Below are 23,924 nucleotides of genomic sequence, written 5' to 3' on the forward strand. Positions count from 1 at the left end.
AAGTATAGTGACATTTTGTTTTGTCATACAGCCAACAGAATATTCAAGTCGCTCTGCGACCACAACGTGGGATTGACTGGAATCAAAAGCAGGCATAGATGAATATTGCTCGCTTGAAGTGCAAGATGTAGGCACAAACCATGTAAATTGCATTGATGTTTATAATTATGGTAATTTAAATGCTGGCATAGTCATAAATTTAAAAAAATAGTAACTCTTCTTGTAAGATGCCACTTAGAGCCCTGCCACAAGTGACTTCTTGTCCCATCCCTTCTAATAAGCGTGCACCATTCCCATTATTTTAATGTCACTCCTGCCCTGATCCCATTTGCACCACTCCTTCCCCATCCTGCTGCCATTTATACTTTCTTCATTCCCATTTGTCATTATTTCTACCCGTCTGCTACAATTTCAACTCCTGTTTTTGCTGTTTTCCCTCTCGCCCAATTCCATTTGATTTACTAATTGCTAAACCTCCATCTCGTAGCAATGCAGGAATTTTTTTATTCATTCATGGGACGTGGGTGTCGCTGGCTGAGGTGGTGGTGGCGAGCTGCCTTCTTGAACCGCTGCAGTCCATGTGGGGTATGTACATCCACTGTGCTGTTGGGAAGGGAGTTCCAGGATTGTGACCCATTGATGGCATCTAATCAATGAATATTTTGACTAATAAATAATTTTGAATAAGCAGTGGCATTCACAGCAAGTTTGCGCAAAACAAATGAACAGATAGGAAAGCATGTAATCAAAACAGAGAAGGATTGCATGTATGTTATCTTTTATATTGCAAGCATGCAGAGCTTACCTTGCATATGCGCTCTGTTGTGCTTAGAGGTGTATGGCCCTTCCGTTTGCATGCATTAAGGTTTTGTTTGGCCATGAAGATAGTATTGCATGGGTAGATAGCACATGCATGTACTTACCACTGACTTTGAAAAACTAATAGCATGCTGTAACGAGTACTGAAGCTGCAAAAAAAATTGTTTAAAACTAAAATCCTTTTTTGGCAATAGTAGCTTGTCCCTAAGGTAAGTCCTTTAAAGCAGCTCTAGAAACTGTAAAAGGCACCAGAGTAGGAAGTCTAAATACACAGGTGTGAGACATTTATGTGATTGACGTTGCTCCACTCCCATCAAGCAGTCAGGTTCAACCACCTGAAAATCCAGACAGCAAATTATGCTACATTGTTATCCAGGCACATAATAGGGAAAGTGGATTAATAACCATTTTTCCAGAGCATATCATCTGCTATTCAGGTGCTATACCTAGGAAAACTACCATTTGCTTTTCATTGTTGTGAAAATAACAGCATAGTACTTTCAGGGCTGTTGCTAACTGATCTTAATGCCTTAGCATCCTGAAAAACCTCAACATGAAACACAAAGATCCAGACTAGCTGTCAGAATGTTTGATGGTCTAATGCAGGACTAATCTATTTTTGTAGAGGAGCTAGAGAATGTTACTCATGCCCCCTCATTTTATGCCAAAGAACACTAACTGGCATATTAAACTGGCATAATGAAGGTGGTCTTGAAAGCTCCAAACAAAGCAAGAGTAGGACATCAGGCATAATATCACCTATCTACAGTATATAATTTTTATACTGTTAGTCTATAGAATGGAGGATAAAGAATGCAAAATGAGTGTATTGGTTATATCTGTAATTTTATATTCAGCTGGTCTAATACTTATGTTAGGATGTTTTCAGCATATTCCCAGATTTCTGGGATTAAAATGTGCAAAAGGATTGCATTTATTTGACTTTATTCTATTAGGTTTTAAATTATACTTCTGCATTGATATCTGCTGTAGAAAAGTGCTTGAATGGGATAGTTTAAATATGGGTTCTAGATCTGTTCAGTCATCTATAATCTTGAGCAATTTCTTTTGCTGTAAATGTACTTTTTAAGTCTGAACTGCTCTGTAATTTAGTCTCTAGTAAAATTTAGAAAACCAGCATGATTTAGTTCTGAGAATGCAGGACTGAGAGTTGGTCCATAATTGTAAGGCACAATGTATTGAATAGAAGATGGCATACTGCCATGATCTTAATAAAATTTTGTATGGCACCTCTTTCATTCAGTTAATAATCTCAATTATGAAAATGAAATCAAAAGCACTTGCCTTTTTTTCTTGATCCATTTTATTAAAATTTCAATACTGCTATAAAAGGACAACATCTTCCAAATTTCTTCAACGAAAATATCCACTTTTCTTGAAACTAAATCTCACAACCAAAAATTACTGGAGTCAAATATTGGTCCTTCAGTGCCACAAACTCCACTAGAATCTTTCACACAACTTCATCCTCTTGAGGGCAAAAAAAAATGTACTTGTTCACAGATAAAGAAAACGTGCAAAAATCTCCATTTAGCGTGTAAAGGATCGCACGTGTCTACCCCTTCCACTACTTCCTCCACTGAACTTTCCCCTCGAGCCACCGCCTCCCCATGATGGTCCTGCTCCTCGACCCCTTGACGTACGATCACGGGGACTCTGGCGGTATCCTGAAATATGAAACAAAACATCAGCAAAATGTTTGTCAAGTTTTGAATGTAAAGTAGGGATACAAAAACAAATTTCAGGTTCTAATTTATAATATTCCCCAGGTATTAACATGTATGAAAAATTGCTTTTCAAACACAAGAATTTTACTAATCCATCATTCAATTCTGAATAAATTACAACAATTTTCTTAAGGAGCCCACTTTGCAGTGAGTCAAAAGCAAAATACTGCAGATGCTGTAAATCTGAAATAAAAACAGAAAATGCTGGAAATAATCAGCAGATCTGACAGCATCTGTGGAGAGAGAAACAGAGTTATTGATTCAGATCGATGACATTGACTAGAAGCGTTAGGTTAAATTTTCATCCTAGAGGCGGGTAGTGGGAGATGGGAAATTTCCCGGCCTGGTGCACCAGCCTCAGGAGGAAATGCCTGCAAAGGCAGGATTTTCATTCTGGAGAGTAGGTGCTAACTAGAGTTGGGCTTGCTGCCCCCAGAAACAGTTCAGAGGCAGCCAAAGGGCCCGCCTTGGTGGTCTGTGACAATATTCCAATTCTCAAAACAGTAAGGCTCTCTACCCCTCACTCCTCATGCACTCACATGGCCCATCCACGCCATCTCATGTCCCTCTACCCACCCTGACCCCTCATGCCAACTAATGCCCCTCCACACCCTCAAAGGCCCCTCACTCTCCATGCCAGCCTATGTTCCTACATCTATCCCAAATGGCCCCTTCATGCCAACCTGTGTCCTTCCACCCACCCCCAATGGCCCCTCATACCCTCCATGCCATCTTATGGCACTTCCATGTCCATTTACCCAGTATACACACTGTATAGAACCAATAAATCCTATAGTAACAATGGCATGTGTGAAAAAGCTTTAAAGAAAGTTATTCATTCATAACTTTTTAAATAATTTACTACAACCAATGACAGTATCAATCATCCAGACTTTTAAAGTATCAACAGCTGAAGCAAGCACTTGACACCTCTACCTTGTGTAAATAAACATTATGCATTTGACAAAATAGATCTCAGAGGAAGAGCTGTCAATCCAGCAATGCTGTCCCTTAGGTGCAGCTGTTTCAACAGTTTAATGGATGTTTAGCCTCTCAGCCAAGCCTCATTATGCTCTCTTGGCATATAAATGCCATATGTTGGAATGGGAGGCATGAAGGACATTGGGGGTGAGTGAAAGGGTATAGGTTGGCATGGGGGCTGTGGGCCTTTCTAAAATTACCTTTCAAAAGGTTCTCTCATCCAGACAATGGCTCATGTCACCTCTGAGGAGCCTTGAACCACAAGTCCTTGGAAAGCTAGCCCAACTCCATGGAAATTATGGGGAGCTAGGAGATGCCTATTCTTGTAACTTAGCTGGCAAGTGCAGGGTGTGGGCTCGCGACCCACATTATCCTGTGTTGATGAAAACCGGGGGCATTGGGAATCCTGGCCATCGTTTTATCAATCCACAGAGTCTCCCCAACTCTGCGAAAATTAAGCCCATTAACTCTGTTTTTCTCTCTCCACGGATGCTGCTAGACCTGAGTATTTTCAGTATTTTCTGTTTTTATTCTATTTTCCAGTAAGATAGATTCAGGATCATATCGCTCAACCCTATTATTACTACTGTCTTATACTATGTACTCCTGGTTATCTCCTCCTGTTAACCCTAAAAAATATCCACCTGGGATAGAGTTATGAATATTCCAATCAAAGCATATCTTTATTGATATGGATACTGCTCTTAACACGTGATAAATATAAGGGACTTTCTGGTAATTTCTTCTCTTTTGGGGATATAGAATAGATTCAAACTAGAATCAGGTTAAATAAAGAACAACAGGCACCAAGTCACACTTAGATTCACATTCTGACTTCTAATTAGGAAGTCTGATGCTGTGGTGTAGTATCACCAACTAATGCCTAGCAACTAGTTATCCAATGGTGGGGTGGCAGAAACTTTCAGAACTAAATGGGCAGCTTTAATCCTACATTACGAAAAAGTTGTACTTGCAGGTACTGCATTGGCACATCTTTATATTTTAAAAAAAAACTTTTTTTCTGGAAGTACAAAAATGCATGTGGGCAAGAGATCATCATCCTGTTTGGTGAGAGAAACAGAATATTGGTTCTAATTAAAATAAAAGCAAGAAAACTGCGGATGCTGGAAATCCAAAACAAAAATAAAAATACCTGGAAAAAGTCAGCAGGTCTGACAGCATCTGCGGAGAGGAACACAGTTAACATTTCGAGTCCATATGACTCTTCAACAGAACTAAGGAAAAATAGAAAAGAGATGAAATATAAGCTGGTTTAAGGGGGGGGGGGGGGGGGGGGACAGGTAGAGCTGGATAGAGGGCCAGTGATAGGTGGAGATAGCCAAAAGATGTCATAGACAAAAGGACAAAAGATGGTGATATTATCTAAGGAATGTGCTAATAGGTGACATTAAGGGTAGAAAGCAGGACGAGCAAGGTACAGATAGCCCTAGTGGGGGTGAGGTGGGGGGGAAGGGATCGAAATAGGCCGAAAGGTAGAGATAAAACAATGGATGGAAATGATGCTCCAGTGAAGCTCAATGCAAACTGGAGGAACAGCACCTCATCTTCCGACTACGCACTTTACAGCCTTCCGGACTGAATATTGAGTTCAACAATTTTAGATCATGAACTCTCTCCTCCATACCCACCCCCTTTCCGATCCCCCCATTTTTCAAATAATTTATATAGATTTTTCTTTTCCCACCTATTTCCATTATTTTTAAATGCATTTCCATCCATTGTTTTATCTCTACCTTTTGGCCTATTTCGATCCCTTCCCCCCACCTCACCCCCACTAGGGCTATCTGTACCTTGCTTGTCCTGCTTTCTACCCTTAATGTCACCTATTAGCACATTCCTTAGATAATATCACCACCTTCAACACCTCTTTGTCCTTTTGTCTATGACATCTTTTGGCTATCTCCACCTATCACTGGCCCTCTATCCAGCTCTACCTGTCCTGCCCCCCCTTAAACCAGCTTATATTTCACCTCTTTTCTATTTTTCCTTAGTTCTGTTGAAGAGTCATATGGACTCGAAACGTTAACTGTGTTCCTTTCCGCAGATGCTGTCAGACCTGCTGACTTTTTCCAGGTATTTTTATTTTTGTATTGGTTCTAACTACTCTTTTTTATTGCTGTTTTCCCAGTTTTTACTTCCACTGATAAGGTTCACATGCAGGTGCTTTCTTGTGAAATCTATACTAATTCAGATACAAATGATAATCTCTGATCACTAAGTACAAACACTAGACATTATTGATTAAACACTTTCACAATTGCAGAATAGGCTAATAACTGTTCTTCTGTTATTGTATTACTTGATACCCTCCACTCAGTATTTTACTGGTGTGTCTGTCATCACACATTAACCACTCTTCCAAACAGATCACTATCTCCTTCATATACTCGTAGGGCATTTCATTAAGAAATATGTCAGATTGCATTCACTGTGAAACAAGGGACCAACCCTCTGCTGAGCAAAAGGTGCCTAACTTAAAATCTGAGTCTTATGCCTTCCCCATCCACTCCTGACCATTAGATTCTTCTTCCTTAATCTATCCATATTAAAACTAAAACGTAAGCTGTAAGAACTGCAAGTAGATTTTCAGTAGCCTTACCTGTTGAAGGCTGTCTTGATGGCAGCCCTTTGTTAAAGTTGCTTTGGCCACCTCGATTTTCGCTGTATGTGCCACGGGGACTATTCTGGACACTCCAGCTTGAGCCACGTCCTCCTTCACGACGGCTGTAATTTCCTACAGTAAAAATACATTTCTTCAAAAAGCACTCCAGAAATAACTATTAAACACACAATGTATTAGAAAAATGGACACAAATTACAGCTGAAAAGAGTTGCCTCAATCTCTATTGTACTTAAATATTTTGTAATGAATATACCTTCACCATGCAATCATTAAACACAAACATAGCAGAGCTTCCCAAGGAGTGGGGAAATGGCACATGTTTAGAAGGTCAAGAAAGCCACAAGAAGACAAACAGCTATGCACAGAGGAGTGGGAGAATGATTTACAAGCCAAACCATAGCATGCTTCCCACTACTATCCTGGGTAAGTAGAGCTGCAGTGGGCATCCTTCCCAACAACAGGATGCCATCTTTTCTGTTGCATATCCTTGACTTTTGTTAACTGTTAAATACTGTGCAAACAGATATAAATATGAAATGTAGTATTGTAGTACCCCATTCATCCAGACTGTTTGCTGCATAAAAAGGGCTTGAAATACCACCGCACAAATGAAATTCTGTAGAAATGAAAGGGACTTTAAAAAAATTGTTTATTCATCAGAAAGCACAATTGTGATACTGTTAAAATTAAATTCACAAAATAATCTGCAGATGAAACATTTAGCTGCAGTGAAACTTATTCTTGCAGCAAGATGGCCAGTTTTGATTCTTACATTTTACAGCCAAATGCATGAGATTTAAAATGTATCTGTAGCTGACTGGAGACTGGGAATTAGTTTATTTATGGGACACATGGAATTTCCCATGTTTGTACTTATGTAATTTTGTCAGTAGAATAACTGGAAGCAAGTGACTTTGAATGTTATATTTTCATGTAGTCATATGCATTGTTTTGCGTTTTGACAAAATATAGTAGTTCACTTAATTTGTTAATCATTTCAACATCTTGAATGTACATCTACATTAATCATTTTATGAAAAGGTGAAATTTAAACTCAGAAAATGAGAATTGAATAACAAATGAAACTATTAAGAAATACACAGTCAACAAAAGGTACTGTGTAGACTTAAAACCTGACAACTTTGCAGTATTATTTAAATACATTTGCTTGCCTAAATAACAACAAAACAGTTAAGTGCACTACATTTACAATTTCTTCCCAATTCTCTCCCTTCCTCTCATGAAGATACTAACTCTTGTTGGGGTTATAATTCTATGGCACTAGCAATCCACCATTAAACTCATCTAAGTGGCTGCCTTCTGAGCCTTGACTGCGAATTTCAAAAGCCTACTGCAAGTAACTCCATATACGAGCCTGGTCTTTTTCTCAACTGATGTCTACACATATTTATGATCCTGCAGAGATCACTGAAAGCAATGAGGAACAAAAAGAATATGTGATTTTAACCCCCTCCTCTTTGGCCCAGAGGCATTCAGGTCACTCGTCATACCCAATCAACATATAACGGAAATCAAACACAGGATTTTGTGGTCTTTATGATAATGTCTTCACTCACAAAGCCAACAACAGAGCTCCAGGTACTCAATATTTTACATAGTATTTAAATTTTTAAGTGCATTTGTTTGTCTCAGTTGACAATGCTGTTAATATTAAATTCTCTCTCATGTTTAGGGGTGAAATACTACAGCTGATGTAAAGCCATTGTTAGACTATTTTAGAGTGAGAGAGAGAAGAGTTATAGAAAATAACTACAAGGTAAAGAATGGGTAATAATCACAAGCGTTAGCAATTCTGAAACAAAGTCGAAGGAACCAACTTTCAAGAAGTTAGTTAACTGAGCTGGTTCAAGGCAGTTCATAATGTGTGTATCAAGTGAGTAGAGTGAATGCTTTTGTAGGATAACGTTCAGAAGCAAGTGAAAGCTAGCTGAAAAACTGGAGATGGGACAATGGATTTAGATAATTCTATGGAACACGTGCTGAACATTTAAATTATACTCTAGATTTGAGTCAGGTGAGGATGATGAATGAGAAATTGCATTAGAAAAATGCAGCATCAAAATGCACATTATGAAAACTATTATTTCACTACTTGGTTTTAATGGCTAAACATAATGTTAGTTGTTAGGGGACAAAAACAGCATTTCAGTAATGAGGGATATGGGAGGGACAGTAAACCAATCATATACAGAAGTAAAAACAGAAAATGCTGGAAAAACTCTAGTCCGACAGTATCTGTGGAGAGAGAAACAAAGTTAACGTTTCGAGTCCGTTTGACTCTTCTTCAGAGCTCTGAAGAAGAGTCAAATGGACTCGAAACGTTAACTTTGTTTCTCTCTCCACAGATGATAACAGACCTGCTGAGTTTTTCCATTATTTTCTGTTTTTATTTCAGAGTTCCAGCATCCGCAGTATTTTGCTTTTATCATATACAGAAGTAAATTGAGTGATACCAAAAGAAATGATTACGTTAGGCACAATATTCCTCAGTATTAAAGATGAGAACATTATCTTATTCTTTAGCCATCCTCTACAGTATATTCCCCAATATATACTAGGAGGGGGTTAGTCTCTGGCAGAGAGGAGCATAACTCAAGCGGCACTCATCCATTGATGCACAGGTCAATTTGTAGCCAATTACAAGCGATGATGGATGAAATAGAGACTTACACATGCAACTGGCCTCTAAAGTGACTTTTAACTTTTAGTACAGTATTCATTTGAGATTCTAAGAGATATCCCTGCTGTAAGTTAGTGGACTCGTTTCTGCTGAATGGCAGGTTTATCCGAACTATTGAGCACAGTGAACTCTGCAAGTACACATGGCACTTAATGGATGTTTTATGCAAGACGGAATTCCCAGTCATGATTCTCATCCACCTTTTTATTAACACAATTGTGCCGTCAGTTCATATTTCCCTAGCAACACAATTCAAAGTCAATGATACCAGTGGAAGCTGTAGTCAAAAAAAAAATGGCAGTTGTTGCAAAGAGGATCTCATACCCTTTACATCTGGATTTTGCTTCTACAACTCCATGTGGAAAAGCATTCAATGCTTTACCAACTCTGTAAAAAAAAAAATTCTCCTAACTTCTCTCCTCACTCTCAGTGAAAAGTTTAAAATGGTGATTTCCCATCACCTAATCACTGACTTCCCAAACTAGAGCAGACTAGCAAAAGACTATCTCTGAGCACTTCAGATGTTAAAATAAATGCTCGATTAAATCTTATAATCTTTGCTCCAGTAGAAATAATCCCATTATCTCAAGTCTCTCCTCATAACTTTAGTTTCCCATCTCTGGCATTATCCTAATGAAATGCACTAAGGGCAAGATCTTACCTGTGTCGGGCGGGAGCAGGCACGGAGCGTATCGCCACCCGTGATCGGCTGCGCGGCGCCATTTTACGTGGGCAGGCCAATTAAGGCCCGCCCAGCGTGACGCACGGCTATTAGCGCTCAGCACTACCAGTGCGGGCAGGTGGAGGAGGGACAGTTGGAGCATGGGCGTGAAAGAGCTTAGGAATCTCCCTGAGGCACAGGGCTGCCTCAGTGAGATTAAGTTGATAGTACATATTTTTAATAAAGGAGGAAAAAAATTATTTAAACATGTCCCATCATGTGACAGTGTCACATGAGCCGAGACATGTTTGTGAATTGTGCAAAATTTAATTAATTATTTTATAAAACCTTCAGGAAACCTCATCCTGCTCATGAATGAGGTTTCCTGAAAAACGCGAAGGCCACTTGGGCTCTTCGCCTGCCCGCCATCTTGGACTGGCAGCGTCGCTAACAACTTTAATTGGTTTTTTAATGGCCTTAATAGGCCGTTGACAGTTCAGCAGGCACGCAGCCGCCTTCAGTGCACACCCACTGAACGAAATATCTAAATGACGTGTGATGACATCCGGATGCATGCCTGACATCATCGCGCATCATTTTGCGTGTTGGGCCCGCCCCCGCACGCCGACGGCAATATTCTGGCCTGTGACTTTAACATCCTTTCAAATGACTTTGTAGGCAAGTGCACCAATGGTTGAATACAAAGTCAAAAAGTTCCAAATTTGCTTCCTTGTTTGTACAGAATTAGCTAGAGGCTATGAATGATCTCAGCAGTCATCCTCTGATTGGTATATTAAGAAAGTGCCTGTGTGGTTATTATTTAAGGGTCAGATTGGGCTTACCGACAACACACCCAGGGTAGAAGGCAGGACAGTTCCTATAGGATGAATGACTACTTGGGCGAGGTAGTGGAAGGCTGCTGGCACAAATGAATCAAGTTACAGGGCAAAATAGAAAGAAAATTTAGATTTTTTTAAGAAAGGGCCAGACTGCAGTAGGTGAGGAAACATTGTGGAAGCGTGCCAAGAAATACTGAGTTTAGAGAACATAAAGCAAATACAATTTAAATTTTCTAGAAAGGACAGAGAAGTGATCTTAGAAACTCTAAGCCAAGCAAGCTGAAAATTAGTTGAAAGAAAGGTGTTCACAAAAATTATATAGGATGTATTATGGTATTATTTTACAAAGTTGAGATGACTAGCAGAAAGACCACATTTGGGAGTACTGTGTGCTGTTCATAAGATTTAATGCAGTGGTCAACCTTAAGCCAATAATAAGCTAAGGGAACTAACTTTGTTCTCGCTAGACACAATATTTTTTATAAGAATGAATGCAGCTCATTGAAGTAACAATGAAGTAAACAATGGAGCAGTTAACTGAACTGAACAACTTTACTCATGATATTCCCACCCAATCTGATGAATACTTGGAAGTTCAAAAATAACTTTAAAATTGAACATCAATAGAAATCTTTTCAATTTATGAAGAACACATTTGCTATTCTCCACATCTGCATGTCAGGAGGACCATCGGTAGCATGGATAGTCAGTGCAAGAAATAAAAATTGAGGACAATTTCATAAGAATTGCACCTTATTTACTACAGCAACCAACCAGATTTAGACTTGAATAAAATAATGTTCTTCAGTGGAAGTGTCTCATATCTACAATCCACAACAGCTGATGCTACATTTCCACGGAGGAACAAGCTACCTGTCTACCTTTTAATTCAGAGCTAAAAACTTTAGAGTAAATTTAGAGTTAAAATGCATTTTAGGATTAAAGTCATCAGCTTCCAGAATAACCAATTGTTGAGGTAGTAGGACGAAATGTATCTAGAAATTTTAATTTTAAAACACAATTGAGAAAAAAAATCTGTCAATTTATCACAGAAAATGCTGGAAAAACTCAGCAGGTCTAGCAGCATCTGTGGAGAGAGAAATAGAGTTAACATTTCGAGTCCGTATGACCCTGCATACAGACTCAAAATGTTAACTCTGTTTCTCTCTCCACAGATGCTGCTAGGCATGTTGAGTTTTTCCAGCATTTTCTGTTTTTGTTTCAGATTTCCAGCATCCGCCGTATTTTCCTTTTATGTCAATTTATCACTGTGGTCAACTTGCAGTATTCTGTTTACTCAGATTGTGTAACTTGAACAATTAAACCAGAGGAAAGGTGCTTGTACCGGAGCTGTGATATGTAGTCAGCCCATGAATTATTTTATTTTTGGTAAAATTTTGTACTCAATTTAATGCCGGTGTATAGGACATTAACACCCCGGGTCAGGTCTAACACAACCAACTGCAGAGTTAATTTCTTTCTACACAGCCTCATTCTTAGAAAAATATCCAACTGCACCACTGTAATTTTCATTTCCCACACCAGTCATCCTTGGAGCCTCTCTGATTAAGCTTGCCAGTTTAGAGCCAAATTTAATCCCATTAATATGGGATGGATTCAAGCCCCTTTGTGCCAATAACTATCATGGATGGAATATGGTGTATGAGCAATCACAACCAAAAAACCATTACAAGAAAGGATACTTACTGCCCAAATATTAATTCAGATAAATTCAATTGTGATCAAGTTTACAATGATCATAACAGATTATACATTGTAAATTCTTTCTACTCTTTATGTAGATTAACATACAACTTTTTTACACCAACACAGAGACACCAAATTACTTACGATTTCTGGTGCTAGGATGTAGGAGTCCCACTGCATGACCTGGAAGAAAGGTTAGATCTTCTACAAAGAGAAAGAGAAAACGGTTAATAAAAAGAACCACCAACTACTTGTTGCTATGTCTTATTTCTGACTTATTCCTCCCTTATATTGTACACAAACATTATTTCACATTCTTTCTGAATCAAAATATTACAATTCCCAGAGCAAAGGTACAATAAGTATTTATTCGTCATGGGCTGAGTTATCTTTATTGGGTCTGATCCCAACATCAGCAGGAAATCTGGGTCGGGAACCAAAAATGCCAACGCTGGGATCCAGGTGGTTATTTCTGAGGAGGCAGTGGAGCCCTGTCCAATTAAGGACGGAGGGTGGGCTCTCGAGGTTGGAGGGTCAATAGGAGTCCCCCAAGCACTGAAAGATCTGCAGCCCCACCGTCAGAGGTGGGAGCTGCTGATGCAGGTAGGGGAATGAGAAGTTTTCAAGGATTCCAAATAAAAAATGTCCACAGCTGCTGGACCGCCACAGGACAGCTCACAGTCACAAATGTGACCCTCTTGCAATCACAGCTGGGGACAGGATGGGAGTTAAATGAGGCATCTATGGCTGCTCAGTCTGCTGACGACTTCTGATAAGTGCCCTCAATGGGCAATTTAATTGGCTATCCACCACTAGCTGTATCCACCAGACAGCTGTAACCACCCACCACAACACCCCACTTCTCCACTTTGAACCAGCCTCAATGAAAATTACCCAGAGATCAGATCATGGCAGCAGACCATTACTCCAATGAGTGGTGGAAAATTACAGGTCTGCCTGCCTCAAGTTCCGCCTATACATCCTAGCAAAAATTCAGTCCCATATATGTTTATCTTTGGCACTCGATACTGCATTAGATTGTTGGTGTCAAACAAAGTGACAAAAATGTTATAAAAACACGACTGAATTTCATCTTTCCTGACTAGTATTAGTTCCTTTTTTAATAAGTGACAGAAAAAGAAAATTTGACTATGCACATATACAAGCTCAATAATAAATGGTGCACCATTTGGTGAAAAGGGAAAGGATTCAGTTTCATCACAACAACATTAAGGCCAGCGATGAAAATAAGCACTCTGCCTTTTCTATTTACATCAGAAGATTGTGCATGTGAAGAAATTCCACAAATGCATGTTTAGGATGAAAATGCTTATTTAAAATATCAATACAATAAACAACTAATGGTGTTTTTTCTATTAGATATCCAGTTGTTTGTGCCTTTCCCACAATATCAGCTGCTGTAATGGAAAATCAAAAATGCATCATCTACTCTCAATTCCACGTCTCTTAATTCAAATTGCTTAACACCACATACCCCATAGGCTATTATTTACATTGCTCCATTTAAAATTATTGGATAATTCCAATGTGGTTCAAAAATTATGAGGATTAGATTGTAAATAAAAATATTTGACTATAATCCAGTCTCAGGATCCAGCAGATGAACAATCTGTTTGAAATTCTTTTACAGTTTATGTTATTATATTGATCAAATAACTAGATTATCATCCACTGACAATCATCAGTGCAACCTGTTAATTTATCCTGAACAATTAACTTTTGCCAGAGTAAAAACAGTTCTTTGGGTATTTGAATCTTCTCATACTATTGAACATCTGGTACTTACATTGTGGCTTTAACGTGGGAAGACATCCCAGGGTGCTAAACTAAGATATGAGAGAGCAGGACTGTAGGATGTAGGTTTTTGTGGACAGGGCTCTCAGAAAATCACAATCTGATTAATCAGAGTTAATATAGATGTATAAAAGGGAAATTGTGTTTGACAAATCTGTTAGGAATTTTTTGAGGACGTAACCAGTAGAATGGATAAGGGGAACAAATGGATGCAGTGTATCTGGATTTTCAAAAAGTATTTAATAAGGTGTCACATAAGATGTTATTACAAAAAACTAGGACTCTTGAGTTTGGGATAATACGGATTGAGGATTGGTTAATGGACAGTAAAACAGAGAGTAGGAATAAGTCAGACATTTATGGCTTGGCAAGCTGTAACTTGCGGGATGCAGCAACGATCAGTACATAAGCCTCAGCTATTTACAATGTATATTAATGACTGAGTGTAACGTATACATACAAGTATGCTGACAATAGAAGTTAGGTGGGAAAGTAAGCAGTGAAGAGGTCGCAACGAGGCTGCAGAGGGATATAAACAGGTTGGGTAAGTGGACAAGAAGATGGCAGATGGAATACAATGTGACGAAGTGTAAAGTTATCCACTTTGATAGGAAAAATAAAAAAGCAGAGTATTTTTTGAATAATGAAAACCTGGGAAATATTTGCATTAAAGAAACCTATTTGTCCCTCTGCATGAATCACAGGAAGTTTAACATTTAAGCACAGTAAACAATTAGGAAAGCAAATGGTATGCTAGCTTTTGTTATGAAGGCACAGTGAATATTACAGGGCATTGATGAGATCCACACCTGGAGTACTGCATACAGTTTTGGTTTCCTTACACAAGGAAGGTCATAGTTGCAACATACATGCAAAAGTGCTACCAACTGAGCCATAGCTGACATGCAGGTGAGTATACAAATTAAGAAATCTTAATACAATTATATAGGGCTTTGGAGAGAGATATCTGGAGTACTGTGTATACTTTTGATCTCCTTACCCAACAACGGATATGCTTGCCTTAGAGGGAATACAACAAAGTTTCGCAGGCAGATTCCTGGGATGAGGGGATTGTCCCATGAGAAATTGAGTAGACTAGGCCCATATTCCCTGGAGTTCAGAAGAACAAGAGGTGACCTCATTGAAATATACAACATTCTTAAGGGGTTGACAAGGTAGATACTGAGAAAATGTTCCCCCTGGCTGGGAAATCTAGAACACGGGGTCACGGTCTCAGAATAAGGGTTGGCCATTTAGGACTGAGATTCTTTAAAGGGTTGAGAATTTTTGAAATGCTCCACCTCAGAGCGCAGTTGAGCATAATGGGGTAGTTGTAGGGTATTAAATAATTCCTTATAATTCCCTTGTCAGAAGGATCAAGAGTCTCACCTGGTATATTGCTTATCTGAAAGTACAATGAAGGACATCTAGAATTGGCTTGAAATGATTTTGGAGAGGGAGAGGTTGGATCCTGTTGTTGTGATCCATGTTGGGATCAACAACATAAGGAATAGTATGCAAGAAGTTGTGTTAGGGTAGGAACTAAATTAAAGAACGGGTTATAATCTCTGCATTATTACCTAAACCAGACGCAAATTGACATAGCGATTCGTGGAATAGGAAGGTAAACACATGACTGAATGGGTGCTGCGGGAAGGCGGGGTTCCATTTTGTGGGGAACTGGCATCTGCACCAGGACAGGAACGAACTGTGCCACTGGGACGGGCTCCACCTGAACCGGGCTGAGTCTGGGTTCCAGGAAGGGAAAAACAGGGCAGTAACAAGGGCTTCATCCAGTAAATAGGAGGGAAGTGTAGAGGGGTCAGGATGAAAAGGTAGTACAAATATTAATTCAAAAAAGAGAAGAGTCACAGTCAGAAATTACACTTTAGGCACAACAGATAAAGGGAAAAATTACAAATGTAAAGTTATTAAACCAGGAGAGGGAAATAAGAAACGCATGAGTAAAACATTAGAGCAAACATTAGGGTTTGTGGCCCAAATAAGCATTTATACAAATTCATGGAGTATAAGGAACAACCTGAATGAAATTCAACTTGAATGATAAGATATGGTAGCCATTATGAGACATGGCTGCAAGATGGTCAGGACCGGGAACTAAATATACCTGGTTATAAAGCCAACAGGAAAGATAAGGAAAATGGTAGAGGGTGCAGAATATCCTCAGTGATTGAGGAGGAAGAAATCACTTTAATGGTAACAGAGGATCTAATGAAAGTTAAGCAAGATGTGAAGATTTATGGGTGGAATTAAGAAATAGAAAAGGATGTAAGGTTGCAGTAGTTGTGTATAGGCCCCCTTGTGGCAACTGGGAAGTGATAGAATGTATAAATGCTGAGATTAATATGTGGAAAAGGTAGAAGAGTTTTAATGTGGGAATTTTAACTTTCGTATGGATTGGAATAAGTAGATGAGAGCATGTCAGAAAGGCAGTGAGTTTCCTCAGCATGTTCAGGATGTTTTTCTGCAAAAGTATGTCCTAGAACCAATAAGTGGGCAGGCCAAATTAGATTCTGTAATGAGCCAAATGTAGTTAACAGTGCTTTAACATTTATCAAATAGCAAACAGAATATGATCGAGTTCAACAGTGATTGAAAGGGAGAAACATGAAATAGATAAGATTCTAGATTTGGACAAACTAACTTCAGTGCGGTGAAACAGGGAACGTCCACAATAAACTGAGAAAATCTGTCAAAGGTCAGAACGGATGATGATTAGTGGAAGCTGGTTCAAAAAACAAATTTAAGTGATACAGAACCAGATTATTCCCCTAAGGGGAAAAAGCTCTAGATGACAAAAAAACTGTAGATGTCTAAAGAGATAAGAGACAACTAAAAGACAAAGCATAGAAAAATGCAGGAAAAAAAACACATCCTGGTGAATGATACAAGCAGCATCAAAGGGTGACAAAATAGATACTGAGAGCTACAAAGCGAGTCTGAAAAGAAACTTGCAAAAGATATCAAAAATCAACACAGAGCATTTTCACAATTATACTAGGGTAGTCAGGAGCTACAAACATGTAGGTGCTGGTTACTGTTAGCACTTAGATCATTAGCAGAGGTTACTACTCTTCATGTTACCAGGTAGGTAAAAGTCTTATTATTTTTAAATGTCATGATTAGTGATCGTTATAAAATCAGGATAGCTGTTGTTCACATTGCCATTAAATTATTCCTCATAATGCGAGGGGTGTTACCCTTCAATTTACAAGGGTTACTGTGGTGCCAGAGTTACCGCTTCTCTGAATATTCATAACAGTATTGCTGAAAAACAGATTTTTTTGTTGAAGCTTTTCATCTCGTACACGACAGGACAATTCCCAAGAAAATACCAAGCAAAAAACATGTTCTGCCCATCACACATATGAGTAATGCGGTGGAGTGCCAATATAATGCTAGGTATTTAGGCCATATGTCCCAAAGACTGGCGGATCATATCAAAGAGCATATCCCTTCCGCTGTTCACAACAGGCAAGGTACGACTGTACCCAACCAGCCCGTGCTTGTAAAACTTAAAACAGTGTCCCACATTAGATGTGATTCCGCAATTGGACAATATTTGCTAAATAATCCTCAGTGTGCCAAGAATTACGCTGACAATCATTTTAAGATTGTCAGTTGGGCTTGCATTGTGACACATTTACGTGTACTTGAAGCTACATATATTAATATACAGGTCCCTGTTCTTTGCAGACTGAAAGGATAGGTACACACATTGCACCTGTTTCAGCTAAACAAAATAAGTGACAGCCACCCGCTGGTTCATTCCCCAGGGCAAGGTCTTGACCAATCAGAGTCAAGTTGCCTGGTTTAAATTTCAAACAATGTTTGGCAGTTAACTGTCAGTTACCATCAACTGGTGCACTCTCCATAGCAACACCTCTAACAATCAGAGTCCACTTGACAACCAATCAGCACTCTCTTCTCATACAGTATAAATATGTGTTTCCTCTGACACTGGTATTTCCTTACGAATCGTCCTGATGAGTGCAAGAAGGAAAATTTCGACAAAAAATGTCTTTTTTCAGCAATACTCCAGTTCTGTACTACCAAACAACGATTCATAACAGGTTGCAATTTTCCCATTGTACAAGGAAGCCCGTTACATAAAATTACATCAAGTGTACAGCACAGAAACAGGCCATTCGACCTAAATGGTTCACGCCAATATCACTGCACCATTCCAGAATCCTCCCACCACCACTCCCCATCCAACCCCATTAGCACATCCCTCCACTCCCACCTCCCTCTTGTGCCCATCTACATTCCCTCCAAATGTATCTACGCCACCCATCCCAACCACCCCCCATGACAGTGAGCTCCACATTCCCACCACTCTCCAAGTAAAGAAGTCCCTCCTGAAATCCCTATAGATTTGCTAGTGACTATCCCACACTCATGACCTCTAGCCTTTGCTGTCAACCTCCTCCCGCTACCCCCAAAACCTGAAACATCATCTTCACGCCCACCCCGTCAAACCCCTCCACAATTTAAAGTCTCATAAAAGAACAATTCATGGGAGCTACAGACCAATTAGCTTGACATTGCTGATAGGAAAGATAATGGAATCCTGAAACAAACATAATAGGAAAAGCATCTAGGAGTTGAAAACTCAATAGCGTAGTCACCACAGATCCTAAAGGGAAGGTCATTATATGTAATGAGACAGGATTATTTAATTATATAAAGGATCCTATAGAGATTAGTGATCATAGCATGATAGAATTTCATTCAGTTTGTGGTTGAGAAACTTGGGTCTGAAACACAGATCTTAAACTTCACAGAATCATAGAATCACATAATCTTTATAGTGCCGAAGGAAGCCATTTGGTCCATCGAGTCTGCACTGGCTCTCTGAAAGAACATTCTACCTAGTCCCATTCCCTTGCCTTATCCCCGTAACCTTGCACATTCTTTCTTTTCAGATAACAATCTGATTGAACCTGCCTCTACCACCCTCAGGAAGTTCATTCCAGACTTCAATCACTCTCTGGGTGAAAAAAAAAAATTCCTCACATAACATTTACTCCTTTTGCCAATTATTTTGAATCTGTGCCCTCCTGTGCCCTCTAGTTCTTAGTGCTCTCTTGAATGGGGACAGTTTCTCACTATTTACCCTGTCCATATCCCTCAATATCTTGAATACCTTTATCAGGGTCTCCTCTCAGCCTTCTTTTCTCCAAGGAAAACAGCCCCAACCTCTTCAATCTATCCTCATAGTGACAGTTCTTTAGCCCTGGAATCATTCTTGTGAATCTCCTCTGTACTCTCCTCAATGCCTTCGCATCCTTGCTCAAATATGGCGCCCAGACCTTGACGCAGCATTCCAGATGAGGCCTAACTAGAGTCTTATACAAATTCAACATGACCTCCTTACTCTTGTACTCAATGCCCCTATTAGTAAAGCTTAAGATACCATATGCTTTCTTAGCTGCTCTCTCAACATGCCCTGCCATCTTCAATGACTTATGTACACATACTCTGAACTTAAAGGCAATTACAAAGGTATAAACGCAGAGTTGGCTAAAATGGATTGGGAAAGTAATAAAAGATAAGACAGTGAAAGACCTTAAAGGAGTTACTTCATAATTCTCAAAAAAAAAATTCCATTGAGAAAGACAGTCCCCAGGAGTATGATGGACCTCTGTGGATAACCAAGGAAGTTAAGGATGACATCAAATTGAAAGGAAAGGCATACAATGCTGCAAAGATTAGGGGTAGGCCACAAGATTGGGCAAATTTCAGTGAAGGTTAACTTAAAAAAGAGGGGGAAAACAGATTACAAGAGTAAACTAGCAACAAACATAAAAACATGCAGTAAGAGCTTCTAACAATTATATAAGAAGGATGAAAGCAGAAAGAAGGATGAGTAAACATTGGTCCTTAGGGCATAGTTTCAGAATAAGGGGTTGTCCATTTAAGACTGAGATGATAAGGAATTTTGTCTATCAGTACAATCTTTGGAATTCTCTACCCCAGAGAAAAGTGAAACCAATTCATAGGATATATTCAAGGCTGACATAGACACAGATTTTTGAACTATAGGGGAGTCAAGCGTTCAGGGGAAGAGGCAGGAAAGTGGAGTCGAGGCCAAGTTTAAATCGGTCGTGATGTTATTGAATGGAGAAGCAGGTTTCAGGGGCCGTATGACTTACTACTGCTACTGTTTTTTTAGTGTATTGATGTTAGGAGCAACATGGGCCTCTTGAAAATGGATAATGTGATCTCTAAATAAATAAGAAAATGCAGACATGTTGAATGATTATTTTGCTTCAGCATTTACAAGTTAGTAAACAAATAGCATGTTGGACATTTCAAGGAAAGTAATATTTAACAAGGGATGAAGACTCACCAAACTTTTTCTGCACTTAAAAGTTAATAAGGCACCAAGACCGGATGAGATGCATCCAAGGATACTGGGGGAAGTGAGAAGGGAAATTGCGGAGGCACTGGCCATAATTTTTTAGTCTTCCTTAGACTCGGGGTAGTGCCAAAGGACTGGAAAATTGCGAATGTTACACCCTTGTTCAAAAAAAAGTGTGTAAAGATAAGCCCAGCAGCTACGAGCCAGTCAGTTTAATTTTGGTGGTGGGGAAACTTCTAGAAACAATAATTAGGGACAAAATTAATAGGCACATGGACAAATGCAGGTTAATTAAAGAAAGCCAGCATGGATTTGTTAAGAAAAAATCGTGTTTTACTAACCAGCTGGAGTTTTTTTTGAAGCGGGTTGATGAAAAAGAGGGTTGATGAAGGCAGTGCAGTTGACATGGTGTACAGGAACTTCCAAAAAGCATCTGATACAATGCCACGCAACAGACTTGTGAATAACGTTATAGCTGATGGAATAAATGGGATAGTAGCAAGTACTATCCAATATTCCGTATTGGATACGGAATTGGCTGAGTCACAGGAAACAGAGGGTAGTGGTTAATATGGTTTTTAGTGGTTTTTATTTCAGATCTCCAGCATCAGCAGTATTTTGCTTTTATTTTAGTGGTTAACGGATATTTTTCAGGCAGCAGCCAGGTACGTAATGGAGTTTCCCAGGAATCAGTGTTGGGACCCTTGCTTTTCCTGATCAATATTAATGACCTAGACCTTGGTGTACAGGGCACAATTTCAAAATTTGTGGATTATATGAAATTTGGAAGCATTGTGAACTGTGAGGAGGATTGTGTAAAACTTCAAATGGACATAGACAAGGTGAGAGAATGGGTGGCCAAGTGGCAAATGAAGTTCAATATGGAAAAATATGAAGTGATTCATTTTGGTAGGGAGAAAATAGAGGGACAATATAAAAGGCACAACTCTAAAGGGAGTGCAGGAGCAGAGAAACCTGGGTGTACATGTGCATAAGTCATTGAAGGTGGTAGGACAGGTTGCGAGTGTGGTTAATAAAACATACAGTATCTTAGGCTTTACTAATAGGGGCACAAGTACAAGAGTAAGGAGATTATGTTGAACTTGTATAAAACACTAGTTCGACCTCAGGTGGAGTATTGCATCCAGTTCTGGGCGCCACACTTTAGGAAGTGTGTGAAGGCATTTGAGACAATGCAAAAACAATTCACAAGAATGATTCAAGGGATGAGCAACTTCAGTTATGAAGATAGATTGGAGAAGTTACAGTTATTTTGCTTGGAGAAAAAAAGGCTGAGAGGAGATTTGATAGAGGTATTCATAATCATGAGAGGTCTGGTGTGAACAGAGCAGGTAGGGAGAAACTATTCCCAATCATGAAAGGATTGAGAATGAGAGGGCACAGACTTAAAGAATTGGCAAAAGAAGCAAAAGCAACATGAGGAAAAACTTTTTTAAGCAGCGACTGGTTAAGGTCTAGAATGCACTGCCTGAGAGAGTGTGGTATAGGCAGGTTCAATTGAAGCATTCAGAAGAGAATTGGAGTGTTATTTGAAAAGGAAGAATGTGTGGGGTAACAGGAGAAGGGCACTAAGCAAACTGCTCATTCGAAGAACTGCTGCAGACACAATGGGCCGAATGGTAAGCAAAATAACAGTAATGAAGAAAAGGGACTAATAAAAGTGACAAATCCCAAGGAGCAGATGATTTCCATCCTAGGATTTTAAAGGAAGTAGGGGGCAACATTGCAGATGCCCTAACTATAATTTTCTGAAGGTCTCTTGATTGGAAATAATTTATTTTGTTTGGAAAATTGCATCCGTCACTCCACTATTTAAGAATGGTGAAAAATGGGAGACCAGGAAACTAAAGCTCTACAGTTGCGACTCTAATGGTGCCAACATTCAGAATATTCAGACCAACCTAAAAAGCATAACCTTACAGATGATAATTGCTAACACTGGGATACATGAACAGGTCATTCCGCCCCTTAAGGATAGAGATAGATGAAATCAGGGTATGATGGACCATTTCGCTTAACATCTGTTATCAGAAAATTACTAATGTTTACAATTAAGAATGTAGTGACTGAACACCTGGAAAATGTTCAGCTGATCAGAGACAGTTGGTGCAGATTTGTAAAGAGTAGATCATGCCTGATGAATCAGATTGAACTTTTGAAGAGGTGACAAAATAGTAGGCAGGGATGTCATTTATTTGGACTTCTAGAAGGCATTTGATAAAGTCTCTCATAAGACACTGTTAGCTAAAGTTGAAATTCACGGAACTGAAGACCTGCTCAGAAAGTGACAAGACAAAGTAGGGATAACAGGCAGGTACTCTTAAGTGGCAGGATGCGAATAGTGGTGTCTTGCAAGGATCTCTGTTGGGGCCTCAGTATTTTTTACCATATTTATTAATGACTTAGAGAATCGGATCAAAAGCCACATATCCAAATTTGCCAATGACACAAGACAGGTAGCATTGTAAGGAGTGTAGATAGAGGCATAAAAATATTAAGTAAATGGGAAAAACTGTGACAAATAGATTTCAACGTAGGTAAATGTGAGGTCACCCACTTTGGACCGAAAAAGGATGAACTTCCTAAATAGTGCAAAGCTACAAACAGTGGCAATCCAAAGAGACTTGGAGGTCAATCTGCATGGATCATCAAAATATCATTAACAGGTACAGAAAGTAATCAAAAGTGCTCATGGAATGCTGGCCTTTATACCAAGAACATTAGAATAGAAGGGGATAGACATTATCCTACAGCCTTGGTTAGATCACACCTGGAGTACTGTCAGTAGTTCTGGGTAAATAGCGCTTGGAGGGAGTGCAGCAGAAATATACCAGAATTATATCATAACTCAAAGGGCTAAAATACAAGGAGAAATTTCACCAACTACGGTTGTATTACCTGAAATTCAGGAAATTAAGAGTGATCGAGTGTCAGTCGTGGCTCAGTTGGTTGCATTCACGCCTCTAATCACAAGGTTCTGAGTTCAAGTTCCACTCCAGAGCTTGAGTACAAAAATCAAAGCTAACACTCCATTGCAGCACTGAGGAAGCGCTGTTGCCAACTTTCAGATGAGACATTAAATCAAGTTCCCATCTGCCTGCTCGGATGGGACTATTTTGAAGAAGAGCAGGGTAGTTATCCCCGGTCTTCTGGGCAATATTTATCCCTCAATTAACGTCACAACAAAACATTTTTTCTAGTCATTGTCACACTGCTGTTTGTGGAGGGGGTTGCTCATATTGGCTGCGGTGTTTCCTACATTACAACGCTTACTACACTTCAAAAGTACCTCACTGGCTGTAAAGCACTTTGAGATGTCTGGTGGTCATGAAAAGCTCTATATAAATGTGAGTCTTTCTTTTCTTTTTTATTTCATTGAATTTTTACACAATATTAAAGGTAACAGATAGGGTAGATATAAAGAAATTATTTGGTTTGGTTGAGGTGTCCAGGACTGGGGGTATAGTCCAAATAAAGACAGTTCTTTCAGGAGTTAGGAAACACCTCTACGTGCAAAGGGCGGTAAAAGTTTGGAACTCTCTTTCATAATAGCAATTAATGATAGATCAATTGTTAATTTTAAATCTGAGATTTTTGTTA

The 23,924-nt window shown here is 39.2% G+C and overlaps 1 protein-coding gene across 4 annotated transcripts in view; it reads right to left on the reverse strand.

Moving 5' to 3' along the window:
- Positions 1–2,135: 2,135 nt before the first annotated feature.
- virma (vir like m6A methyltransferase associated) overlaps positions 2,136–23,924 on the reverse strand; it is a 118,630-nt gene continuing 96,841 nt past the window's right edge. For 3 of the 4 annotated variants that reach the window (XM_078540770.1, XM_078540773.1, XM_078540771.1), the window contains 4 exons: positions 12,245–12,304; positions 6,746–6,808; positions 6,169–6,303; positions 2,136–2,507 (listed from right to left, as the gene is read on the reverse strand). In XM_078540770.1, coding sequence (XP_078396896.1) covers positions 2,371–2,507; positions 6,169–6,303; positions 6,746–6,808; positions 12,245–12,304 — 395 coding nt within the window. In that variant the 3' untranslated portion in view covers positions 2,136–2,370. The remainder of the gene's footprint in view (positions 2,508–6,168; positions 6,304–6,745; positions 6,809–12,244; positions 12,305–23,924) is intronic. The other variant, XM_078540772.1, reaches the window with a different exon arrangement.

This window comes from Cetorhinus maximus, chromosome 4 (genome assembly GCF_964194155.1).
Source record: "Cetorhinus maximus chromosome 4, sCetMax3.hap1.1, whole genome shotgun sequence".
NCBI lineage: Eukaryota > Metazoa > Chordata > Chondrichthyes > Lamniformes > Cetorhinidae > Cetorhinus > Cetorhinus maximus.